The 21,692-nt window shown below is 35.1% G+C and overlaps 1 protein-coding gene across 1 annotated transcript; it reads left to right on the forward strand.

Annotated features, from left to right (window-relative positions):
* Positions 1-1,895: 1,895 nt before the first annotated feature.
* Positions 1,896-20,725, forward strand: LOC145680256 (uncharacterized). The gene is made up of 2 exons (XM_081750602.1): positions 1,896-2,901; positions 16,081-20,725. The coding sequence occupies exons 1-2, from the start codon at positions 2,543-2,545 to the stop codon at positions 16,985-16,987; spliced, it is 1,266 nt and encodes a 421-aa protein (XP_081606728.1). The 5' UTR covers positions 1,896-2,542; the 3' UTR covers positions 16,988-20,725.
* Positions 20,726-21,692: the final 967 nt, after the last annotated feature.

Consider the following 21,692-nt stretch of genomic DNA (forward strand, 5'->3'; position numbering starts at 1 on the left):
GACATATTATGCCATATTTTCTAGTAAAATGCCATTCTATCGTTTGACCATACTTTATATGCTTTCAGTACCACAGCATTTTCCAAATATGATATTAAGTAGGGGATTATCATAAGGATATGATAATGATATTAGCATCATTGCTAATATGATTATTGACTACACATCACATCAATATTCTAAATATACAAAACGATAATACATGTCGGTCGTGTCACCATGTTTACCAGTCACTGAATATCTACACGCAATGTAGAAATAGTCGCATTCAAAATCAATTTCCTATCTTCTCTCCGGCTTCAGCGGATAACCAAATTTACACGTCCCATGAGTTCATTGTAAGTTGCTATCACTTATTTTCCTGCACACTATCTTACGTGTACACTATTAAGGCTTCATTATAACAAATTATATCAAGTCAATCTTTTACTTCATTCTTCAAGTTTTTGCTAAGAATTGCCTGGTTCGGCCCCACTGTGCGACGGTGAGAATGAAGGTATGAAAGTGAGAAGAGTGAAGAGACACATTCAAGCTGCTGTTTGTGCGATAATATTAAAGATAAAGGTAAACGAAGGGAACAATAACATTTTCGAACTTCAAGCAGTTGTAGAATAGGGACTTAAGGGATCAGAACTTAGCCCAAAGAAGTTCAACTTTTTTAGATACTAATCACTACCAATGATTTATTTTTAAATTCCATAAACATATGAAATTCTTCCAGTTTGAAGGAATTTATTGGGGTCATTTTTTCATCAACTTTTTGTATTGTCAGCATATTATTTTGTGCATACGTGTCTAGTTGTGTGATGTTTTTATCTATCTACATACATACAAAACATAAGTAGGCACACTCTTAATATAAGTACGTGTCAGTGTATTTTAATATGTTAATTAATAATAAGTAGCTTAAATTCGGAACTTTCATTCATTAAGAAATTAAGTAATTACTATAATTTCAGACATATGTATCAGTTACCAACACTGATAGCACAGACAAAGGATATCCTTTGTCTGTGACTGATAGCAGTGTTGCCAATTAGGGGGAAAAGTCGCTTAATCTAGGGGATTCGCCTTCCATTATAGCGACAAAAAATAATTTTTCCGATTAGCGACTTTTTTGGTGATTTTGGAATGACGATTTGGCGACTTACTTACAAATCTAGCGAATTTTGTGCTACGAACAACTTGTTCTAAAATAAGTTCTATTAGGTCGAATCAGTTCAGATATATGTTTATTTTCCTTTCGTTTATTTGAACCAGTGCAGGTTTTGCCGACCTGGGAAAGTACATAACATTTATCTCTATATTTCTGCTTTGAGAGCTGTTACCTCTTAATGGAGACCAATCCCAGCTTTAATGTCCTTTAGTTTAGAGAACTTCCGTTCAGAGTCACAAATAATACATTACCGATAGCAAACAAATTATCTGTAGAAGCGTGAGTAGAAGTGAAGTGTGTAAGATTTTTTCTTGACCTTTAATTTTGTTCGTTTTTCTAAACTAATTTTTGATTTCGCTGAAGCAAAATTGATCATAAAGTTAAAAATGTATAAAAGTGAAATAATTATTAGTTATATATGAGTCTTTCATATATGTTCTTGTAGCGTAGATAGTACTATGGCTTGAGTTATCACGTATCTTACACACACACACACACACACACACACATATATATATATATATATATATATATATATATATATATATATATATATATATATATATATATATATATATATATATATAAAAGAGGCAAAATTCAACGAAAAAATTTTTAGCGACTTTTCACCCAAAATTGGAGTCATTTCATTTCCTATTTAGTGACTTTTTGTATTAACTTGTTGGCAACACTGACTGATAGAGGCTTTAGGAAGCAAACAACAGTTCGACAGCGGCTGTGATAGTGACTGCCTCGTAGCTAGTGGTGCTCCAACAGGAAGGAGTTAAGTGGGCCCAGTGATACACCTACACTACACTTACACTTTCTGTTACATTTAGACGTACATACATTCCCTTTTTTTAATACTCTTTCTCTTTTGAATTTCCACTTCACACTTCCCACTTTCCTCTACTTTTTTGCCCTGTTCACCTTGGCTTTTCGCCCTCTTTCCCTGTCTGAACTTCTTTCCCGACTTTGACTTTGCCTTTTTTCTGAATTTGACTTTTTTCCCGACTTGTGTCAATTCTTCCCAATTGTGTCCTGTATATTATTCTATTTTGTTTTTCAATCATAAATCCTCTGTTTGAGTTACGGATTTGACCAATTAGCAATAGTAGCACATTTGATAGAAAGCTGGTGCACCGACCTATTTGACTGATAATAGTCTTATGAAGAGTAGAGAAGCAAACAACGAAGTTCTTCAAACGTGTTGTTTTATAACAGTTATTATTCTGTAATTTCTTAAAGATCTGAGTGCAAGTTCGATTGCAAGTATAAAATTGTTTCTATGAACGTTCTTGTAAGTCATTAGATTAACACTTGCAGCATAAAATACAATGGAAGTATAAAGCACAGTAACAAATTCGTATAAAATTTGGAGCCATAATGGCTTGTGAAGCGTCTGTTAAGTTGGAATTTTTGTGCAAAGAAGAAATTGATTATGGTTTTCCTCAGGAAGATCCACTCGAAGGGAAAGGATGGACATACGAAATGGTAACTGACAACAAAGAATTAATATCTACGACCGAAGGAGAGCAAACAAGAGAGAAGGATGTAGCTATGTATTCTTCGGATGTCAAATTAAACATTGATACGGCGAAATCTGAATTTGTAGTAAAAGATCCTGCCTTTGAAAATAATATAGAAACACTAAGAAAAGTAGAGGTTGAAGAAACTTGTGCTTCTTACTGTGATGACTACAAGCAATTAATGACCACTAATTCAAATTCAGTTGGGCCGCAAAGGTAATGTTAAATTTTATATACACTAACTGGTTCAGATTGATAATGCAGTTACATGGCTACGAAATTTTATAGTTGGAAGGAATACTTTTCGAGAAATAGTTACGCGGGATAGGCCTACGTCGAACGTAAATTAATAATCAACATTTTGGAAGTGGCGCGGCACACATAGACTAGAAGTACCCAGAAAAACAAGTGAGTGCACCCATCTTAATGAAGGAATGATTACCTAATTATTGAGTACGCATTTCAAACCAATTCTTGTAGATATTTTTGATATGGGTACTTTGCGATAGTGTTCCATACATAGAGGCTTGTTTAAGAGAAAACCTCCGTGGCTGAATGGGAACTGAAAATTTCTGAACTACAAACGTGATATTTTTCATACCGGACAAACGTATAGATGTTTGTAACTTTATCCCCAAATTATCTCGAATCGCCAATTTTCCGGTCTTTCAAAGACATTAATAAAACATAAGATATAAGTCTAACAAAAAATATTTGGATTTGGAATTTTATTTTCGTAATCGTAATCCACTTGTCAGATACTCTGCTTTGGCATACAATTTAAAAGTGTTCTGTTACTCATAGAACACTGATTGTAATAATAGTAACGTAAAAAGACAATAAAGAGTAACAAAAATGGGAGATAGAGTGCTCATCTGTGGAGTGTATACTTTCAAGCTATTCTCGCGTTTCCTGAAATTATAGCAGAAAAGTCGTATCCCAACTGTAAGTACTGATAAATATTATGCTTTATGTTACTCTTCTCGCTCTGAAATATTGCATTTTCCAATACACCTGTGCATGCAACCCTTTATTTTAAACGATAAGCTTATGCTAAATTTTCCTTCTTTAACAAGAGAGACAGATGAGATTATAATTTTTAACGTATATTTTCTCATCCTCCTGCTCTCCTTATGAAACCAATTTGAATGAAAGTAACATAAAAATTCAGGTAAAGGTAGGTACTCAACAACAACTTTTTTCATATAGTAGAGCTGCCTTTCTCTTATAATTAAATATATACCAAGCTTCTTTCATTTCCTTAATATTCAGGGCGTAGCATTCTCAAAAGTTTTTTATTTAGGAAGAGTGCTTTTTCGCATAGATGTGTATCAATAGGCTTAAAAATTGTAATGGCGTTTAAAACTTAATATCTCAGACCACGCAAATAATATTAGATGCACTAGTACAGATTAGTATACTGCTTGAAATAACGTATTTTGTGCAAGATTTTAAAAATGGTTATAGTCTTCTTTCTTTCTTTGTCATAATACTAACAGTTTTTGGTAGTTGTAATTGCAAAAATCTCTCGCAATTACTAAACGTTATACCACAAAATTATTGATATAGTACACAAGCACTGTCAGTGAGAGCGTACTACCATTTTCACCAGTAATAATCAGATGTTCATTCCATAGTGTAACGTATATGTGTTAGTTTGATGTTTGTCCGATAACTGATAGATAAATGTAGATGAGATTTGAGATATCAAATGAAAGAACATCATTTTCTTTGGAGAGTACAAATGATACTGAAACACCTCAATAGTTCTCTTTTCCTAATATCTACAAGATTTTATGTAATATTACAATAGGATTATAAATCAGTTTATCGGGGAAAAGTGCAAAACCTCCCCAGACAGCATGTTTCTTGCCGCAAGCTTGCTTGTCGCTTTTATTTGATTTTATTTCGCTTTGGCTTATACACAAAAGCTTATTTCTGCTTAGCGCAAGCTGTAGTGCGGGCAACCCATGCTTCACTTGCGAGACGCTTTTGTTTAGATTGAAGTTAAAAGCCAGAGCGCGTTCGATTTTCAGTTGTTCTCAAAAACCATGTGACGCTGACCTCTTTAATTTTCGGCGACACAAGGTAGTGTTCGCGTTGTTAGCGTCTTGTTAGCATTCAGCTTGAATAAAGGACAAACTTTTTTTAATTGTGCCATTATTTTTTTTTAATTGTGCCGTATAGTACTGCAGTACTCTAGTCCCACGTACCTATAATGTCGCTCTTTATTTCCTCATATTTCGGTAACTATGTGGCATAACGAAATGTGAACACAGTAGTATTTATGTATAAAGCTTAAATGTGAACACAGATGGCAGCAGATTTGAGCCTACATATTTCGCGAAAGAATACAGAACTGTTGCAGATATTTTAATATAAACTTCAAGTTTTACTTACAGTATAAACTTTATCTGAACGCTGTGTTTAAAGGATAAACATTTTTCTGCATTTTTATTTAAAAAGGTTGAAATTTCAAGTACTCGCGGCTAATATAGCAACATATTAGATATTTGTAAGAAGCAACGGCGCGCTGCATGTCAGAACTAAACCGTAACAATTATGCTTATTTTGATGTTTTGCAGAAGCGGATCGGAGACTTGGGTGTTTTTACGGTTGTGCGTAAGCGTCAATAATTGGGAAGGTGAGGGAACAATATATTCTAGCATAGATTTAGTCAGACGGTTAAATTATACTGATTTCATACTGTTTTATCTAAATTCGCTTACTGCAAGCTTCCATATAACTTGTTTGGCGTGAGTTTCGCTTGCAATAAGCCTAATAAAGCTTGCCATTGATGAGAATACGCTTATACTTAGCTTGCGTTTGAGATAATTTGACTTGTGTTTAAATTGTGAAGACAAGCTTGCCTCAAGCCTTGCCCAGACGTAACTAACTAGCTTGCCACAAGCTTGAAGCAAGCTAATTGGCTTGCATAATATAGCCTGCAGCAAGTTAATTGACCTTGCAACGGCAAGTTTGTGACAACTAGCAGCAAGTTTATATTGCTGCCTGGTTTGTATCTCCACTTTTTATGGAATTTTAGATTTTGGTTGCATTAAATTTCCCACATCTGATTCTACCTGCGTGTGAATACTCGTAAACGAAACCCCCCCCCAAAAAGTGAAAAAACTAACTTTTAAAACCTGGTATCGCATATAAGATAGTGTAAAAGCAGAACAGATTTATTGCTCTCCTCAAAGTTACAACGATAACGTTGTATGTATCATTGGCAATCTCTGCCTATTTTCATAAAGGGATCAGAGGCGAATTATGTGAACATTATAATGCATAAAAGAGAAAGAAAGATATATATAGAGATTTCGAGATTATTATTTTGTAAACGGTAACTAAAATAATGTGTTGGGAAACAGTTTAAAAAAAAAAAAACAACAAATGGATAAGATAATCTGTGGTTAAATAAATTTTAAGAAGATGAACTAGTAAAATGTTTTGTTCAAATAACTTGGCCTAAGGGACAAGATAAACAAATGAACAAGGCCTCTTAATTGTTTAAAGAGAGATGAAGTGGTGAATATAAGGAGAATATCCAGGCTGGCTAGGGGGACGGAAGCAGCCAAAGACGAGAGGAAAATTCAGTCATGTGGGTGAGAGGACACCTAACATTCATGTAAGACCTTTTTCTCTTTGTAAAATCTTAGTTAGAGAAGAATCTGAGCCAAGTAAGGTCTCTCGTGTATAATATTTTGTGATTACGAAATTTACTTTATTTCAGTGTAATTTTATTGTTTTTGCATTTTCATATCTCTCTCAGTGTTAATAAAGTTTGCTTACTCAAGTATTCCTCCCAGTTCTTATACTTACTTCCACAGAGAAGAGATAAGAACCATTATTTTTGAATTGACAACCGATACTCAAGTATATTGAATTACCATTTTTATTAATCTTGGCTCCCGTGGCAACATGCTAATGCTCAGTTTCTTTTTTGGCTAGATTTTACATATTTTATACCAGATTCTATTTCTTTTTTAATTTTTTTTCTCTATTTCTTGGTTAAGGCTGATGGGTTTCTCAGTGCAATTATTTTTATACATTAAAATCCTTATAATTTTTGTTTTGTTGAGTGATTCCGTATGCCGTTAACGCGCAGTGCAGTTCAATCACGGAAATCAGGTGTAAACTTCACCGAGATGCAGTCGGTTACAAACAATCTTACTAATTCTTGGTTACATTCCAACCCCCCAGCACCAGCTCCCACCTCACAACATTTCTCTCATCAGATTAACAATGTTACATCAAGTCCTCAAGTTAATGGGTCGCCCTTAACTAACATTTCAAACCTATCCGTTGTTCATCCCCCAACTCATAGCTCAGGGCCGACATTATCGGCCACTTCACCACCCACACAAGGAAATTCAAGTGATCCCACCATTCCCATACCGACGGGTGACCTCTTCGACTGCTGGATCATAGATATATGTGGCAAACTTATGCCATCACAGGGTGACGAATACACACACTTTTATGTAGGTGTGGAACAAGTATCATCATTTACGGTCACTAAGCCTATAAAATCTCCTACTACATATGCATTCATAGATTTCATTACAACTGAAATAATTAAACCCTACGGCGTCATGCGCAATTTACGTCTCGACCAGCAAAGTAGTCACGTGAACTCCAAATCAAAAGCATTTCTCAATTCTCTAGGCATTAAGGCTATATACGCGTTGCCGAATTTGCACAAATCTATAGGATAAGTTGAATCAAAAATTTCCAATTTACAAACAGCCCTCAAATTTCTTACCAGACAGGACCACAAACAGTGGCCATTGCTTTTACACAAGGCTACGGCTACAATTAATCACACTCCATTAACACAGTTTGGGGTTTCACCATTTCACATTTTATTTGGATAGGAAGTGAGATTCCCAATTCAGAACTTTCTTCGTGATAATACATTTACCACTGACATCAATGACAGGCTAGTTATGCTCAAAGAACTACGAGACCTAATAGAATTCAGGAGGGAACAATTCTTTCAGAAGCATAAATAAAAAGAGAAACAAAAAACACCCCCACCCAATTCATTCCCGGTTCCCAAGTTCTTTTGAAAAGACTCAGCACAAAGAAGGAAGAAAGTGTACTTTTGAGGCAACTTTATGCAGGCCCACACACAGTTCTGAATAAACTCGATGAAAATTCATATCAGATTGATGTTGGAGGGAAAATAATTACTGTTGCGAAGAACAGACTTAAACTATACATTCCAGACACAGAGAAAAATAGTTTTTGAAACTAAATATAACCAATACCTACGCGGCATCAAGGAATAGGCAGCAGACATGGCATACAACCCCACCCGAATCAAACTTATAGCCCAATCCACTCCCACAAAGCACGCAATCTCCGTTGCAAACAACTCATATAACTCCATTGCATCCTTTCCACGCGTTTTTTTTCAACCACATTGCTAAGACCATATTGTGATTATCTAAAACAGTAGTGCTCAAACAGTGTGTCGCTACCTATGTTGTCTCATGCAGCAATAATTATCGTTTCACCATATTAAAGCATCATAGATGAGTTGTAAAGACACGCTGCATGTATCTTTTGACGATCGTTAAGTGCATGGTATAAAAGCGTATGGTTAGTAACGAAAAGTTGAGCACCACTACTCCCGACCAAACTCACTGCCATTCATTAAGTGTCTCTCCTTCGCCCATCTAAATTGTTAACAAACATCCCTAAGGAGATTTAATATCTCAAACAGTCATGATTTTGCGCTTTCAAAACGGTCTAGCAATAGGATTAGTGATTTACATTCACTCTATCCTTCATTCACATTTGACCTTTATCCTTTTCCTTCCCATTCATTAACAGACACACTCATGCAAGCTTGCCGCCTTTGTCTCCCACTCGCATGATTCACTTAATCCTCCTATGAAAATATACACTGCACCTTCAAATTGAATTCTCACAGATAACGAGAATGCAGTTCTCCCCCCCCCCCAAAAAAAATCTCTGTACTCCGCACATAACAACCCACGCAGCTGAGGTTTACGCTGATTGCTGATAACATCCAGAACGTATAGCAGGACAACGAACTGTAAGGTTATAGGTATACATATTCTGGAAAAAAAAATTCTACTACGTTGAAAGGGTACTCATACTCCCGACCCCCGGTATTTTGCCTTGAACCAAACCCAACATTTCAACATTATACTCCTTACATACACATCAAAAAAAGTGACGACATAGGCCGCCACTAACATGCGGGCCTACCCAGCAGGTCAACACTCGCGACCACCCCATAAGTTTTAAACCCATCCTATTAAGATAATTGACATATTAAATGTTCCTAATCATTACATTACGCAACTACCCTTCTCATAATAGTACAAGATTAAATTCATTTTACATTTTAGACCTAATATTGCATGACACAAATTACGTCCCGGTAGATTTCATAAGCACCGAGTGAGAGACCGGGATACATCAATGACAGAGGCTAAGCCTCACGCATCTAACGTTTATGAATTGAACCAGCCTGAAAACAGACATACATTACGTTGCCTTTCAGGCATAAGTCACATTTTCAAAGAACAATAATAAAAACCACAAATACTTTTAACTGGGGGAAAACGCCCCACCCCTTTCAGCCGATGAATTCAAATTGATAAAAGAGAATGTGCAAAGAAGAGGGAATAACTTATTGAGTGGGTTAAAAGTCCCCTCCCCAAATTGAATACCGATTCTTATTAACAGTTGTTTCACTTCAACTTACGAAAAGAAAACTACCAAAACATAACTTCTTGTTCACTTTTCTCAGTAACACAAATAAAATGAAACATTGACCTTAGCAGGATTCTAAACCAAAAAACAAAAAAAAAGAAAGAAAAGGAAATAAAAGGCTGGGGTTGAATATAGACTAACACCCACCCTCAATAACCTCACATTACAGAGCACCGGATTACATTCAGCTATCTTACATACGCATGTCTTGTAAACGTTACGTACAACGCTGTGAAACTTACGGCCGAACTCACCTGCATCAGAAATGCAGTTCGGCACTATCATTTACTTAAGAGACTCCAATTGTGACGTCATCACTGACATCTATGCATCCATCCTTCTTTATCAAATATCTCATAGACAAAATAATCGCTGTCATTTTGAACAACGACTTCTTCCTTCTAACCATCTCGAACATCATTAACCATTCATTAAAACTTCTTTCAATTCAATTGGAGACATCTGTTCTTATAGACAAACATCACAAAATAAATATAACATTCAACTCTCATAAGATAGAAGAAATGCGTTTTAACTACACCAGTTCATTAACAGAATGAAAATCCTATATCGTTTCTGAACGAAACTTTATTAAGACTTAATAGGAACGGCTGAAACCTCATAATCTCATTGTGGGTCATGTCGCCTTCAAGGCATCCGCTCCTTTCGTTTTTCCTGTGCCTGAAACCTAAAATCTCTTTTCAGAGATATTTGGCCATGTCGATTTCCTAAGCGAAGTCATGCACAGGAAGCTAATGAAATTCATGCAATATTGATAAAGTCACGTTCCAACATTAACTCCAATTCTCATAACCATAAAATTCAAATTTAACAAAAGAAGAAAACATACCTATTATCTTCTAAATTGATGTCGTTGCTTTACTCAAATTGACACTGATATATTCTCACAAATCTGTGTCCTTCTATCAAGGCAATTTTTAACGCATTAGCTCCGTATATACGCCCTCGGCGACATAAATGACGAACAGATCAATAAGAACATACACGTCAGACATAACGTCTAAAAGGTAAAAATACGATTAAAATCGGCAAAACTATGTTTTCGGTAGGCAACAAATTGCTCCGTTGTAGATTACGCCAACCTTGAAATTTCATTGATAACTAGGCAGCAAATGACACACGTTTCCAGTTCATTCCAATTTCCTTTTATAAACAATTCTAAGGACAATTTATCTCATTGTTAAATAACGTTCATTTCAGTTTATCTCATACTTAACAAAAAAAAAATACAGAAAAAATAAAGAGCAGAACTAACAAGAAAAATTGTGAAAGTAACAATTAGATAATCATCTTCAGTTCATCTGATAACAAGGAAGTTCGTTTGCAGTACTAAACTTAACACCTCATGTCTTTCGGGCAAAAGAGAGAAATTCCATAGTATTGCATAGTACTTTAAAAACAATGCTGAATAATACAAAAAGCTTTAAAACGATTTACCCCGCAGCTACTAGTCCGCCTTGTTTTCATCATCCCATTTTCCGTCAACGAGAAACAATACAAAAAAAAAAAAAAAAAAAAAAAAGAAAAAAAAGATCACGGACTCATTTCCTTCCCAGAACTAAACAACTATATGTCATTGAAAGTTCATACACAATATGAAGCATTTCAGTCTCTAACTTTTACCAGAGGTCATTTTCACAGCAACATCCTAATACTAGCACCAAGCAACTTACGCTGCCACAAAAGAAGACATAGAACACCACAAGCCTCTTGATATACAGAATATACATCATACCTATACTAATAATAATAATAATAATAATAATAATAATAATTACAGTTACTTCCCTCTCTTTCCTATTGTTAATCATTTTAGGGCTATGCTGTTATAAAAATACCTAGCACACAAAACCTACCAAGTTAGACAGCATGTGGCTATCCCCCTTCGACAGGTGATAGAACCCCTTCTTCCCATCGCTAATCCGTACTATTCTCCACAAAGAATTAGTAATTGTGTTTTATAATAAGTACCTATCCCCAGGTACCAGGATCACAGTACTGGCGAATCCATTCACAAAAAAAAAAAAAAAAAAAAAAAAAAAACGAAACTTCAACCAAATATTTTTGGTTTCTTCTATTTTTTTTTACATTTATCCTTTATGAACCTATCTCTAATCCACATATTAACCTTCTCTTAGCCCACAGATCTGTAATTTGCTGCATCTAATTATAATCCTTTTATATAACCCTCTCACACGCACACCGACAAAATATATAAAAAATATACAATTATAATTGCACTGGGAATTTGCTGTCATGTCTTTGCCTTGAATTGAGAAAAGCATGTCTTTTTTCTATCGCATAAATCTGGTATAACAACAATACCCCACCCACCTACGCACCAAACAAACATACAAGCCTCTCCTTTATTTCCTTTCTTTCACGTCATTCATCATACCTCTCATACATTGATCCTCTCAAGCAATGATGCCTCCACCAGTAGCATCGAGGAATGATGCACATTGGTTCGATTCTCCATGGTGGATTCTGCTTCCGTTGAACGACGCAGACATCTCCTCAAGCAACATCGAGGGCCGCACAGGATGGTGCACATTGGTCCGATTCTCCATGCTGGGTTCTGCTTCCGTTCTATTCTCCATGCTGGATGACGCAGACGTCTCCTCCAAAACTCCAAAGAAGAAGATGGTTCCCACACCCATTCAACCTACTGCCAAGCTCGTGTAGTGATTTCTCATAGAAACAGACTTGCCAATGGACTATCATGGTACTTCAAGCCAACAACGGGTTGTTATACTCCTTCCTCCGGCGGAGTGTATTACCAGATGAGGAGGTCCAGGTGACGAGCACCCGGAAATTTTCACCCCCAATGGACGACAGTCTATCCCCCCTTTCAGCGGACTAGAGGACTGGATCATGCCATATTCTTGTGTTCATGGAAATTGTGATGCAGTTTAGAACATCGTTATACAGTGATACAGTGTGATGTTGTGAATGTGAACTGTGATTCCTATTCTCGTTTATTCCTTTACGAATTCTTTTTTTTTTATAACATGATTCACATTATTTTGAATCTAATACATTATGTGATAGTGTTAAGTAGCTCACTACCAGGACAGATTTAAAAAAAAAAGAAAAAAAATATGGATAAGACAGACACACACTAAACGGTGTTATTCGAATCCTGTACTATTTCAGTGGAGGAATGTGTTGGGAAACAGATTTAAAAAAAAAAACAAATTGATAAGATAATCTGTGGTTAAATGAATTTTAAGAAGATGAACTAGTAAAATGTTTTGTTCAAATAACTTGGCCTAAGGGACAAGATAAAAAATGAACAAGGCCTCTTAATTGTTTAAAGAGAGATAAAGTGGTGAATATAAGGAGAATATCCAGGCTGGCTAGGGGGACGGAAGCAGCCAAAGACGAGGGGAAAATTCAGTCATGTGGGTGAGAGGACACCTAACATTCATGTAAGACCTTTTTCTCTTTGTAAAATCTTAGTTAGAGAAGAATCTGAGCCAAGTAAGGTCTCTCGTGTATAATATTTTGTGATTACGAAATTTACTTTATTTCAATGTAATTTTATTGTGTTTTTGCATTTTCATATAATCTCCCTCAGTGTTAATAAAGTTTGCTTACTCAAGTATTCCTCCCAGTTCTTATACTTACTTCCACAGAGAAGAGATAAGAACCATTATTTTTGAATTGACAACCGATACTCAAGAATATTGAATTACCATTTTTATTAATCAATAAGAGTTGTTGTTACTATAGCAACGATATAAATAATTGTACTTATTCGTGGACATCTTGGCGAGTAAAGAAGTGTGTGTATGAAGGTCCATATATTTTGTTATAGGTGCAGAAAAGTTAATTATATATACTTTTCATTGTCAGATAATAAATGTCAGTGAAGAAAGTAATAAAACGCGTTGAGTTATTTTGAAGATTAATTACGAACCAGGTGACCCCTTACAAAAATTGGTGCCGTATACCCAGGAGATAATTGTCTCGTTTTGAAGAAAAGTAGAAGGGAGCAACATGAGTTGTTCAGATAACATAATGGACTTATTGATAGAAATCAAGAAACAGATTTAGGACCAAGCAAAGATTACTCAACGTATTGATGAACGTATTGCAAATTTTAACCAATGTATCGATGGACATCTTGCAAATTTTAACCAATCTATCGATGAACATCTTGCAAATTTTAGTCAACGTATCGATGAACATCATGCGAAGCTGATCCAGAAACTGGAAAATTGGGACCAAAAACTAGATCAATTGCTGCAATGCGATGATAAGAAGCGAGAGCGACTTCAGCAGTGCAATGATGGTAAGCAGGATCAAATGCAGGAACTTGGGATAGGACTAGCTGAAGGTTCATATAAGCATACTGCTGTATTTGTTAGATCGGATTATCCGAACTTCTCTCTTAGTTTGAATGTTTTTGACTGCTTTACTGATATTTGTAGCGAAGACTCTGGTATGTATCAGTATGTGAAAGGTTATGATTATCCTTATCTTGAGTACGCTATTAACTGTTTGCGCTACCCGCTAGCAAGAAATAAGTTGATTCCAATATTCATGAGATGTAGAAAGAATACGTGTGTTTTCAACAGTGCGTGTATGGAGTGGCCGAATGAAGTAAATCCGTTGAATTTTGTATTCAACGAAAAGACCGGTTTAATGTCAGTGAACAATCCAAGGATGCTTTCACAGCATGAGATGCAGTGTGTTGGTTTCCAGCATTCAAATATGATGCTGCAAAGTTTAGAAAATACATCAAAGTTTCAACACAGTAATAGATTACATCAAACTAATCTTCGTAACCAAGTTCTAAGTGGCCATGGGAGATTAAAGTGTGATCCCAATGTAAAAGGTGATGTTAGATCCATGTATGCCGATAATGGAACCAAGGATAGCTACAGAAGAAAAGTAAACCGTGGTAGGAAAGACCACTGTGGATGTCACGTAAAGGACAAATACCGATCTATTCATGATCTTTCACCATCAGTGAAACGAAGAAGAACTAAACGTAGTGTTATCAATGACGAAAAATGTGATACCAGGAACATAACCGAAACTAACATTAGTAGTGAAGTACGATTATGTTTGCCTAGGAAGCATGTAAGTGCAAGGTCTAATCTCGTTCAACGAAGATTACGTAGAAATACCGGAGATGACGAAAGTCCTCAAAATAAGAAGCAAAGATGCATTGGTTAGGTAACTTGAACTGTCACAAAGGCGTCCGATGGATTTGTATTAAAATAACCTTTGCTCACGTCTATGGTTAATGTATTCTTCATTCAATCTATTATTAAAATGCACGTTGAAAAGCAAGTTAATTATTGGCAGTTAACTGAAAATATTATTGAATTTATTCTTTATAGTTGTGTTGCAATTTCCTTTCATAGCATTAACTGAGAAGATGTTGATTTGTGTTTCTTGATAAGAAATTATCTAAGAACTTTATTGTAAGAAGCTACTATTGTTTTCGTATTTTTATTCCATTCGGATTTCATTTGAATATTATGAATATTTAAAAATAAAAGATCGTAATTTTAATGTAAACTTATGAAAGTAATGACAGATATATGAAATAGATGCAATTTATTATTATATGGAAAGAATAAGAATAATGAATATCGAATCTTCTAATTTTTCAGTTTATTAATGTGTTAAATGATGACCATTAATGCGTTTATAGGTTCCAACTTTTTTGACTTCTGATCCTATCAATATTTAATATTAATGAAGATCTTTGTTTGTAAATAGTGTTGTTTATATATGAAGGAATAGTTAATTTTGTACCCTATAAGGAAACTACTAGTTAGGTTTAATTCTTGAATAGCTTTAATTATAATTGTAATTCGTCGTTGTTAATGTCGAGATTTTTTGACAAATATAAAAATATGTTATGTTATACTATATTATATATAAATGGAAAAGTTAATTATGTATGTATATTAATGGTGATATTATATATATGAGGGCTATTCAGAAGGTAACTGTTTCATGACATCTAACCCGGGGTTCTTTCGTTCATAGTAAAACTATTCTGGAAGTACCGTTCGAGGGGACATCTACAACGATAACGTTGTATCATTGGCAATCTGTGCCTATTTTCAGAAAGGGATCAGAGGCGAATTATGTGAACATTATAATGTATAAAAGAGAAAGAAAGATATATAGAGATTTCGAGATTACTATTTTGCAAACGGTAACTAAAATAAGAGTTGTTGTTACTATAGCAACGACATAAATAATTGTACTTATTCGTGCACATCTTGGCAAGTAAAGAAGTGTGTGTATGAAGGTCCATATATTTTGTTATAGGTGCAGAAATGTTAATTATATATACACTTTTCAAGGTCAAATAATAAATGTCAGTGAAGAAAGTCATAAAACGCGTTGAGTTGTTTTGAAGATTAATTACGAACCAGGTGACCCCTTACAAAGTCTGGTTTTGATGAGTTCTGAGGTTTCGCACTTTCGCGGTTGTACAAGTTATGATTACGTTGAAATTCCTCACGTTATAAATGCAATATTTTTGTTGTTCTAGTTTAGATGGAAACTTCTGCATTTTTTTTGTTGTTTGTGTTTCCATATAGTGTACCTAGATTTCCACTCTCTAATTTACTGAATTTGTTACAGGTTCCGTACACACTCTCTCTCCACAAAAGCGAATATGTTCAGAACACAAAAGGTAATTTCGCATTCAAATGAAAAATCTCATGCTTGCAAGGAGTTTAACCCTGGACATAGTAGATCACATACAGTAAGACATACGTTAACATATGACAGTGTTAAACATTTACCTTACCCGAAGTGTGAAAAAGTATTTTGTCGAAATTCAATTTTGACAAGAGACATGATAATACATACCGGTGAAGAACCTCACAGGAACCAAAAGTTTTTAAAGGGATTAATTGACTCTTCAGATTCGGTTATACGTATGTTTATACATACAGGTTTAAAGAATCTAACATGCGAAGAGTGTGGTAAGAAATTCAGTCGGCGTTCATGGTTGGCTAAGCACATGTTAATACATACTGGTGAAAAACCTCATACATGCCAAGAGTGTGGTGGCAAATTTAGTCAGCGTTCAAGCTTAGTTACACACACATTAATACATACTGGTGAAAAACCTCACACATGCCAAGAATGTGGAAAAAAATTTAATCAGCGTTCAAGTTTATCTAATCACCTGGTAATTCATACAGGTAAAAAACCTCACACATGCCAAGTGTGTGGTGGTAAATTTAGTCAGCGTTCAGGCTTAGCTAAACACATGTCAATACATACCGGTGAAAAACCTCACACATGCCTAGAGTGTGGAAAGAAATTTAGCCAACGTTCAAATTTAGCTGCGCACATGTTAATACATACCGGTGAAAAATCTCACACATGCCAAGAATGTGGTAAGAATTTTCGTCAAAGTTCATCTTTAGCTAAGCACATGTTAATACATAGAAATGAAAAACCTCACACATGCCAAGAGTGTGGAAACAAATTCACTCAGCGTTCAAGTTTAGCTAAACACATTAATACATACAGGTGAAAAACACCACACATGTCTAGAGTGTGGTAAAAAATTTAGTCAACGTTGCAATTTAGGTGTACACATGTCAATACATACAGGTGAAAAGCCTCACAAATGCCAAGAGTGTGAAAAGGGATTTAGCCAACGTTCCGGTTTAGCGAAACACATGTTAATACATACAGGTCAAAAGCCTCACGAATGCGAAGAGTGTGGGAAGGGATTTACACAACGTTCCGATTTAGCTAAACACATGTTAGTACATACAGGGGAAAAACCTCATAAATGCAAAGAATGTGGAAACAAATTCAATCACCGTTCAAGTTTAGCTAGACACATGTTAACACATTCTGGTGCAAAACCACATACATGCCAAGAGTGTGGGAACAGATTTAGTCAGCGTTCAAACTTAGCTAAACACGTGTTAACACATGTGCAAAATAACAAAGGTGGCAAGAAGTTGGGTAAAAGATCAAAGTAGGTTAATCATACGTTGATACATGCCTGTGAAAAACATTACTTACGCCAGCGGTGTGAAGATTTTGTCGACGTTCAAACTTAACTAAACATATATAGGTGCACAGTTACAAAATCTCATACACGGGGAAACTGTGAGTAGAGATTTCGTCAAACTGCATTTGTTTATACATACGTTAATACATATAGGTTAAATTTCTCATCCATTCCAAGAGTTTGGCAAGGATTTTGAGTTTAATGTCCCGTTCTTCAGCGAGACTATGTGAACCTTCTTATTAGCGTGGTACTTAAACCGCCGGGAATCGAACCCGAGATCCCCAAATCAAAGGTGCGTAAGGTAAACGTTTAGCCATGAAGGAGCTCCCATGCCAAAAGTACGGGTAACGATTTGTGCAAAATTAACAAAAGAAAAAAAGCTCAGTGTGTGAAAAGCGATTTAAGTTCAATTTTGGCAAAACATGTTGGCACACACTAATGAGAAAGTTGATATATCGAAGGAGTTCGGAGAAGAAAGGTTTTGGAAAAGATCAACCACTGCCAAGGATATTAAAACATAAAGATCATGAAGCTCACAGGTGCCATGTGTTTATCAAATATTCTCGCAAATTCAAATTTTGCAAAACACCAAACAGTGCAGGCACGTCTAAGTATCATCCAGGAATTTAGCCGATTCAGTTCGCCTGAATGTAAGATGGATCAACATGTGAGTGCGAACTGCGTGTATGAGAAAGTAAACATCCATTGATACTTCACCATGATCATATAGTGTTCCTTAACACAACACTCAGAGCATGTCCTTGAACGTTTGTATAGAACTTAATAGTACCCCATACAACGTCCATTACATGTCCGATTTTTCGAGAGCCAGTGGGTCAGTGATGGACATTGCGGACGAAAGCAGATGTTCAGTATATCTTATGAAGACATTTACGTACGTTTATAGACGTTCACTTGTCATCGATTTGAACCTTAATAGAGGTAAATCTTCTGTCGAAATTTTCCCAGTAAACCTTCAGGAAGTCAAATGTGTGCCCAGTGGACACCCGATACGTACTAGTATAAAAGTGCAATGTGTCTCGTGTGGATAGCAGTAACTGAGTTTTATGAACGTACACAGACGCCCAGTATTCTGCCGTAGAAGAAAACGCAAGTAAAACGAACGTTTAGGTACATGCACTGGACGTTCCTAGGTATGTAGAGGCACGTCCACTGGACGATTCATACGTATAGCGAGGGATGTTCCATAAGTATATAGAGGGACGTCCACTAGATGGTGGACAATATGTGTGTGTGCGGCTATAAATGTAAAGGGACGTCGAATGTCCAAATTAGGGGAAGCTCGTAAGGGAAGTCATATCGGGAAAAATAAAGTTTTCTCGCGTTGAACTCATTCATTAAACGTATATTTTAATATAACAATATACAACATTAATTCAGTAGAAGAAGTTGCTTTTCTTTCCTTAGTTCCAGGCAAGAAACCAAAACTTTTGATTTTCCCGAAATGCTCTCCCTTAATAGACGCCTCTAATTTTGGCTACATCCAACGTCTGTAGAGGTAAAACACAGCTCGTCGTACCAACGTACCTGCGGAAACAAAAATGACATAATCAAAACATTGAAGTCTACAATAAAGGGTAGATAAAAAGTGGATACTAATCGAGCAGTACTTGTAGAAACATTGCAAAATGTACTTCAGCAACCAGATCTTTGATTTTTACGCGGATATTATGTTTGTGTTACATTAACTCTGGAATACATTAAGTAAATAACGGCTGTTAAGAATTACTCAACTACATTTTAAAAATCTTATACAAACAAAGAAAAAAGTACATTCGCCCTTGGTTTGGCTTTACTCTTCAAGATAATATCTGCTACAAGACAAACAATTAAACACTAATTACACGCGTCTATAATACGTGTAGTTCTTCCTCACGTGTACGCAAAGAGTGATTGTATAATTAAGAATACATGGATTCCATGTAATTAAATTATAATGGACAATAGTGACTGTGTTCACGTGATTTACTGTACAAAATTGACTTCAATTTTGGTTATAATGTCCATTTGCTTCACAATTTTTGGCCTACAAATAAAACTTTCTTTTTCTGTCTAAAAAGTCTTTCAATTCAAAAGTGTAGTAAACTTATTTAGAAATCAAAAATGTCCTCGAAAGGATTTTTTTTTTTGTAACTTTCAACTGGCTGTCTTCACCAACGAAACTGAAATAAAAAATCACATATTAAGACATAAATAATGTCAATTCCTGCACATTCAGTTACACATACACATTCATCAATATAGTTATAATTCAAATTAAACAGGTAATTGGCATAAAAAAGAAGACACAACACATGCAGCATACATATGCCTAAATACTTCCAGGGGAGATTCAATGTACGTATGCAGTGCCTTAATCAAGGGGTTTGGGATACCCAAGAATGTGCTCCCTCACGACAGCTTAGTTTTTATTTACCGGGTACATCATTTTTTCGAGAGAAGTTTGAAATTTGCCAAACAATCATATATGAAAAATTAAAGCATTTAGTTGTTTTTTAGTTATTAATAAAACACTTTACTTCCCTCTGTATTTTTCAACTTAAAAATTGAATCTTCTATTTTGAGTGAGCTGTGTATAGTGCGAATTCTTCCTATTTCCATGCCCATACCTACTGCTGGGCTCTATATTTGCGGGAAAAAAAGTGTCTGAAAGAGTTTGTCGGGTACATTAAGAAGATAAGCATATCATACCTTCATTTTCTATGACAGAGGACACAGTAAATAATCTGGGATACTTTTCAACGAACAGTGACATTGAAATTAATGTACAATATTTTCTGTCTCCTCATCAGAGACAAACGTCGGTGGACATTATATTGTAAAAACAGTCACAACATCGGAGTTAAGATGCATATTACAAATAAAGTTTTTTATTAAGACTCGTATTTCTATGAGGTCATATCTTCTTCCTGTTATCCTTTTATATGTATAATTAAATATAAACATATTTCTGACTGTTGTCATAAAAAATGATTTTGTTGATTACATATATGTACATTTGAAACATATTTTGGCACTAGGTCATGTGGGCTTGAAGTGATACAAAGGCTTTTTTTGATCATATTTTAGACGGGTTTCATTTTTGTTCAAATTGATATCTGTTATCATTAGGAATGAGGAGATGGTCATTCAGCTTTTGTCTTATAACAGCTTTTGTCTTATAATGTCAGTAATATGCTGTTATCTATTCTTCAGAGCTTATAGATATTCATTCAGGCCAAAATAACTACGTAAATGTCTTAACAAATTATTATTCTTAGAAATATGTTTGTTAAAGATTCAAGTTTAAATAAATTTTCAGTAAAAAATTATTTACTTCGTGTGTATTTGAACAGATTTTAAGTCATAGTTTGCTATTTTATCGGTCATGAAACATGCACATTTCCAACTTTGTTGGTCATAGATATTTGAACCCCAGTTGTTATATTTCTCCAATAATGGTTGGTAACCTATATATCAGTTTATTGCTAAGGAGGGAATTTCATCTTTGTTCTTTATGTAGGTGATTATGAAACAAGATATAAAAAGCTGGTCTAAACCGATCAAGACACTTTTCAGATATCCTGGATGCGGACCTACGTACTCCAGAAGTAGCTATCTCAAACATATGTTGCTTCCTAGCATTTGCAAATATTAAAAAAAAAACTTAATTTAAGGGTAGTTCACACCCTCTTATGATCTAGATATAAGGAGATAAGTTAATGTTTGCATCAATTCTATACGTTTGCGTGTTGCTTTAGTCTCTGACCACAGAATTTTTTCAGAAAACTTTCATTCTCTATTGACATCTCAAAGCATATTTTATACTTCTTGAGTAGCATTCTGGTTGTAAAATTTGAAGATCCCTTCTCTGCCTAGGTATAGATCAAGCATCCAATAACTATCGTAGTCTTCAAAAAGAGTCGAAAACTTTAATCGCCTTGGGAAAATTGATTTTCCATTACTTTACCTAGTAAATAATAAATCATTTTTTATCTATACAAAAACTGAAACAAGAATTTTCAGTGTAAAAATAGTAGCACAATTTTTATATCTGGACATAATAAGTACTATTAATATAATTTTGATTGTTACATGTTGTGCATGTGTTAGTTCATCAGAACTAATTTTGAGATACAAATAACCCAGCAGATTATCTATTCCTGTGATCCTGTAAGAGAAGTTCCAGGGGAGTGTATTTTTGTGTGAATTC

The sequence above is a fragment of the Thermobia domestica genome, chromosome 3, assembly GCF_964235325.1.
Source record: "Thermobia domestica chromosome 3, izTheDome1.hap1.1, whole genome shotgun sequence".
NCBI lineage: Eukaryota > Metazoa > Arthropoda > Insecta > Zygentoma > Lepismatidae > Thermobia > Thermobia domestica.